This window comes from Triticum aestivum, chromosome 7D (genome assembly GCF_018294505.1).
Source record: "Triticum aestivum cultivar Chinese Spring chromosome 7D, IWGSC CS RefSeq v2.1, whole genome shotgun sequence".
Classification (NCBI taxonomy): domain Eukaryota; kingdom Viridiplantae; phylum Streptophyta; class Magnoliopsida; order Poales; family Poaceae; genus Triticum; species Triticum aestivum.
Window position 1 is genome coordinate 392,334,970 of NC_057814.1, and position 5,555 is coordinate 392,340,524.

At 47.3% G+C, this 5,555-nt stretch overlaps 1 protein-coding gene across 1 annotated transcript; it reads right to left on the minus strand.

Moving 5' to 3' along the window:
* Positions 1 to 1,916: 1,916 nt before the first annotated feature.
* Positions 1,917 to 3,560, minus strand: LOC123167279 (uncharacterized). The gene is made up of 2 exons (XM_044585116.1): positions 3,095 to 3,560; positions 1,917 to 1,988 (listed from the first exon to the last, which is right to left on the minus strand). Exons 1-2 carry the CDS (start codon positions 3,473 to 3,475, stop codon positions 1,959 to 1,961), a joined length of 411 nt encoding a protein of 136 aa, XP_044441051.1. The 5' UTR covers positions 3,476 to 3,560; the 3' UTR covers positions 1,917 to 1,958.
* Positions 3,561 to 5,555: the final 1,995 nt, after the last annotated feature.

Here is a 5,555-nt window from a genome sequence, read left to right on the forward strand (position 1 = left end):
ACGGTGGTGAATTTATTTTGAAGAAATATATGAACTCTCATGCTTCACTTATATTATTTTTAGAGACTTTAGAACAGCATGGTAATTTTCTTTGGTTATGAATTTAGTCCTAATATGATGGGCATCCAAGAGGGATATAATAAAAACTTTCATATAAAGTTTGATTCCTTACGCCCCCGATTCAATCGTACACTAATCATGCACGCAAACGTGTACGATCAAGATCAGAGACTCACGGGAAGATATCACAACACAACTCTAAAACATAAATAAGTCATACAAGCATCATAATACAAGCCAGGGGCCTCGAGGGCTCGAATACAAGTGCTCGATCATAGACGAGTCAGCGGAAGCAACAATATCTGAGTACAGACATAAGTTAAACAAGTTGCCATAAGATGGCTAGCACAAACTGGGATACAGATCGAAAGAGGCGCATGCCTCCTGCCTGGGATCCTCCTAACTACTCCTGGTCGTCGTCAGCGGGCTGCACGTAGTAGTAGGCACCTCCGGTGTAGTAGGAGTCATCGTCGACGGTGGCGTCTGGCACCTGGGCTTCGGCATCTGGTTGCGATAACCAGGTAGAAAGGAAAGGGGGAAAAGAGGGAGAAAAGCAACCGTGAGTACTCACCCAAAGTACTCGCAAGCAAGGAGCTACACTACATATGCATGGGTATATGTGTAAAGGGCCATATCGGTGAACTGAACTGCAGAATGCCAGAATAAGAGGGGGATAGCTAATCCTGTCGAAGACTACGCTTCAGGCCACCTCCATCTTGCAGCATGTAGAAGAGAGTAGATGGTAAGTTCACCAAGTAGCATCGCATAACATAAACCTACCCGGCGATCCCTTCCTCGTCGCCCTGTTAGAGAGCGATCACCGAGTTATATCTGGTACTTGGAAGGGTGTGTTGTATTAAGTATCCGGTTCTAGTTGTCATAAGGTCAAGGTACAACTCCGGGTCGTCCTTTTACCGAGGGACACGGCTATTCGAATAGATAAACTTCCCTGCAGGGGTGCACCGCATAACCCAACACGCTCCATCCCATTTGGCCGGACACACTTTCCTGGGTCATGCCCGGCCTCGGAAGATCAACACGTCGCAACCCTACCTAGGCACAACAGAGTGGTCAGCACGCCGGTCTAAATCCTATGGCGCAGGGGGTCTGGGCCCATCGCCCATTGCACACCTGCACGTTGCGAGGGCGGCCGGAAGCAGACCTAGCAACCTCCATTACAAAGGAAGTCACGTTACGCGGTCCAATGTGGCGCGCGCCACCCAGTCGCTGACGTCACGAAGGCTTCAGCTGATACCACGACGTCGAGTGCCCATAACTGTTCCCGTGTAGTTGGTTAGTGCGTATAGACCAAATGGCCAGACTCAGATCAAATACCAAGATCTCGTTAAGCGTGTTACTTTTAAGTATCCGCGGACGCCGACCAGGGCCAGGCCGACCTCTCTCCTAGGTGGTCTCAACCTGCCCTGTCGCTCCGCCAAAAAGTAACATTCGGGGGCCGTCAGGAACCCAGGCCCACCTCTATCGGGATGGAACCACCTGTCCTTTCAGCCCCCTCATCAGAATCACTTGCGGGTACTCAACGAGCTGACCCGACTTTAGTCACCACATGTGTCATGTATATAAAGTATATAGTATATACCCGTGATCACCTCCCTAGTGATCACGGCCCGATAGTATAGCATGGCAGACGGACAAGAGTGTAGGGCCACTGATGGAACACTAGCATCCTATACTAAGCAGTAGGATAGCAGGTAAGGGTAACAACTGTAGCAACAATGACAGACTATGCAGCAGAATAGGATTAACCGAAAGCAGTAATATGCTACACTCTTCTAATGCAAGCAGTATAGAGAAGAATAGGCGATATTTGGTGATCAAGGGGGGGGGGGGCTTGCCTGGTTGCTCTGGCAAGAAGGGTTCGTTGTCGATGTAGTCGATCACAGGGGTACCGGCAGCGGTCTCAGGGTCTACCGAAAAGAAGTAACGGAGGGGGGACACAATAAATAACAGAGCAATCAAAGCATCACAAAGCATAACATGACAATACGCGGTGCTAGAGGTGACCTAACGCAGTACTAGGTGCTACCGGCGAAGAGGGAAAACATTCGGGAAAGTGTTCCCAGTGTTTGGCATTTTCGCACAGATGAAATGGAGGGGGTTGTTGCAATTTTGCTATGCTAGGGACGTGTGGCGGACGAACCAACTGCGTATCCGGATTCGTCTCGTCGTTCTGAACAACTTTCATGTGCAAAGTATTTTCATCCGAGTTACGGATTATTTTATATGATTTTTCGAAGTTTAAAACAATTTCTATAATTATTTAAAAAACTAAAATAGAGTTATTGCATCAGCATGACGTCATCATGACATCGGCAGGGTCAACAGTCAACTCTAGCCGTGTTGACTGGTCAAAGGGGCAAGTGGGGCCCAATCGTCATTGTCTATTTAATTCATTAACAGTTAAATAGCTAACTAATCAAACTAATTAAATTAGGTTAATTAACATGATTCATTAAATTAATTTTACTAATTAATTATTATTTTAATTATATTTTTTAGAAAAGAGGGCATGGGACCCGCTGTCATAGGCCCAACTAAAACTAAGCCTAATATAAATTAGTCTAACAAAAAGGCTTGTTTTAACTGGGGATTAGTCCCTAAGCTAGCAAAGGGCCGGCCACACATGGCTGTGGCAAATGCCAGCCATACACACAACTCACGCACACACACGGCGCACACACACTGCGCTCTCACACACCACGGCCATGGCCTTTACCGTGGCTAGCAGCAAGCAGAACAGAGGCAGGGCAGCGCAGAAGCACGCAAGGAGCATCAGCAGTGCGGCGCCAGCGGTACGCGGCCAGCAGCAGCGCAGGCACGCACACGCAGTAGGGGCGGGCGAGCACGGGACAGCAGCAGTGACAACCGGCAGCACCGGCAACAACGACAGCAGAAGAAGTAACAGGCGGCAGCGAGCGCACGTACGCGTACACGGGGGTTCGAGCTCGACGGAGATGACGGCCTACGGCGTCCAAATTGAAGGGCTAAAAGGGGAACCGAGGGAGAAGCTCACCCCGGTTCTCATGGACGAGGTTAGAAGGTCGGAGGCGGCCCGGAGCAGTGGCAACGGCGACGAGTTGGTGACGTCCGCGGCGGAGAAGGGCTCGATGGCGAGCACACGGACCGTCCCGGCTTGAGGCGATCCCCGGAGCGGACGGATCCGGCCGCGGCGGACCTCCTGGACGTGCTCCCGCACGCCGGAGACGACGGTGGCCGTGGATGACGGCGAGGAGGTCGGCGGGGCAGAGGCGGACCGGTCAGGGCGCCGCGACGTCGGCGGGCGCAGAAGGAGGGGGCGCGAGGGAGAGAGATGCGAGGGGCTAGGGTTTCGGTGGGGTGTGGGGGTGCCCTTATAGGTCAAAGGTAGGGGCTCGTGGCAGCCATCCATGGCCATGACGCCGTGGATGAGCGCCACACCCTCCTGGTCTCCTGTAGAGGAGGAGGGAGAGGTGGAGGTGGGCTGATTGTTTAGCTAGATGGGCCAAGTGGCCCAAGGGGGTAGGGTTTCTCTTTTCTCTATTATATATATATATATATATATATATATATATATATATATATATATATATTTTCTGTTCCAATGTTAGCTACTGTTTTCTATTTAAAAGTAAGACTAAATGAGTTTTGTTAGATTTGAGACTTGTCACATAAATCAAGTACATTATTTCTAGGAGTCACAAAAAGTTTGAGGCCAAAAGGAGTTGTCTAACCATATTTAGAAATTGAAAAGGCCAATTTTAAATGCTGCTGGACCACTAAATAATTTCCAGGGGCACTTTGGGAATTCAAAACAGGTTGGTTCCAACATGAAAAATATCCAGGGATTATTTTCCACACTTTGAACATTTTAGTTTTCATGTTTGGCAAATTTGAAATTTTGACTTTGAATTTGAGTTTGAACATGAATAGTGATTTGGATCAAGTGAGGATTAGCAATAGTAATGTGACGACGTGGCACCATTAGCAGGGGTTTACTGTAGCTTAATTATCCGGGCGTCACAATTCTCCTCCACTACAAGAAATCTCGTCCCGAGATTTAAGGGGTGGAGTAAGGGGGAAAGGCTCGGGTAGGACAGAGCTCAACACAAGATGGGGACCTGTGGGCTATCTCAGTGAATGTGGCATAGAGGCACCTCTCGAGTCAAACTTCAAGAAAGACGTCGAGAGCAAGGTAAGGAGGTGCAATAAGAAACTTCAACCGGGTAGGCAATCGTTTGTTGCCTGAAACAGAGAGTGAAAGGGGTTCAGAGCAATGGAAATAAGTATTGCGTCTGATACCAGAACAGATGACAAGAAAGGTGGCTCGTGAAGTACATACGAAGCCAAGCGCGAGGGATAACTTTGAAAACAGGGATGTATAGGAGAGTCAGGTTTCGATCCTATGAAACTGTGGGTTATGGGCCCACCATGTGGGTTAAAAGTAGGAAGGTGATGACGTCTTACGCAATAATGTAAGTAAGGCATGTCAGAGGATAGCCTGTTAGTTATGTCGGCAACAACATCGATACCAAGGGCGAGGGACGAAGAGAACCATTCTCCTGCTCGTTGAACGAGGCGGACCAATAGGCAAAGTTCTCATCCATCGGTGGTTACCGGAATGTCATCAACAATAGTAACAGGGTCTTAACGACACGATTGTACACCTAGGTGTTTACATAAGCAGAAGAATATTACTGCTTAGATCATATAGAACACTAGAAAGGTTAAACAAAACAATGGAAAGGAAAAGGTGATCTTCAGATTAAACAGAACAATGAAAAGGAAAATGTGTTTAGACACATATTTCAAGGGTATATCCTTCCCAAGGACAAACAAAGCATGATATCCATGACATGATATAACGTAGAAAACCCTTTAGGAAAGGGGAGAGAATTTTCATGACATTACCCATACAACGGTGTTTGGATAATTGATAAAGAGAATTTAGCATTGTGCTTCAAATGCTCTTATTGATGATCGGAGTAGCACATACATGCTTCGAGATAACATTGACATGGTCTTCAAGCAAAGGTCAGACTTTGGATACACAAAGGATTCATCAGGAACAACTTGTAGAATAAGTCTTACAATTTCCTCATGGAAGAATGTTTAGCCTGGCTGAAAAGGAAACTATAACAATAGGTCCTCCGACCAAGTGTGCTGGGCATGACATCACCTTATCGGGTCATATAAGGACCAATGTTATAACTCTTGAAAATATGCTCCAACCATCATAGCTGACCGAGATTCAGATCTGATCGGTGTTAGGAAACCTCAGACTCAGGATGCCTAAGAAGAAAAGGTGCAACACAATTGACGAGATGACATTGTAAAATTCTTAGGAAATGAACTATGGAAGCGAGTTCCGGAACAAAAATTCATCATTAAACCAGGGAAATGATGAGGGGGTGACTGATGGACTCAGCGACAATTCCTCGAGTTTTACTAAAGATAGATTTCCACAATTATGCGAACAAGGAGATAGCACTTGCCAG

Coding starts and splice junctions, on each gene's coding strand:
- LOC123167279 (XM_044585116.1), bottom strand. CDS start 3,475: ATGGCCATGGATGGCTGCCACGAGCCCCTACCTTTGACCTATAAGGGC. Junction 1,989..3,094: donor CCTCGTCCATGAGAACCGGG/GTGAGCTTCTCC, acceptor TCTTTTCGGTAG/ACCCTGAGACCGCTGCCGGT.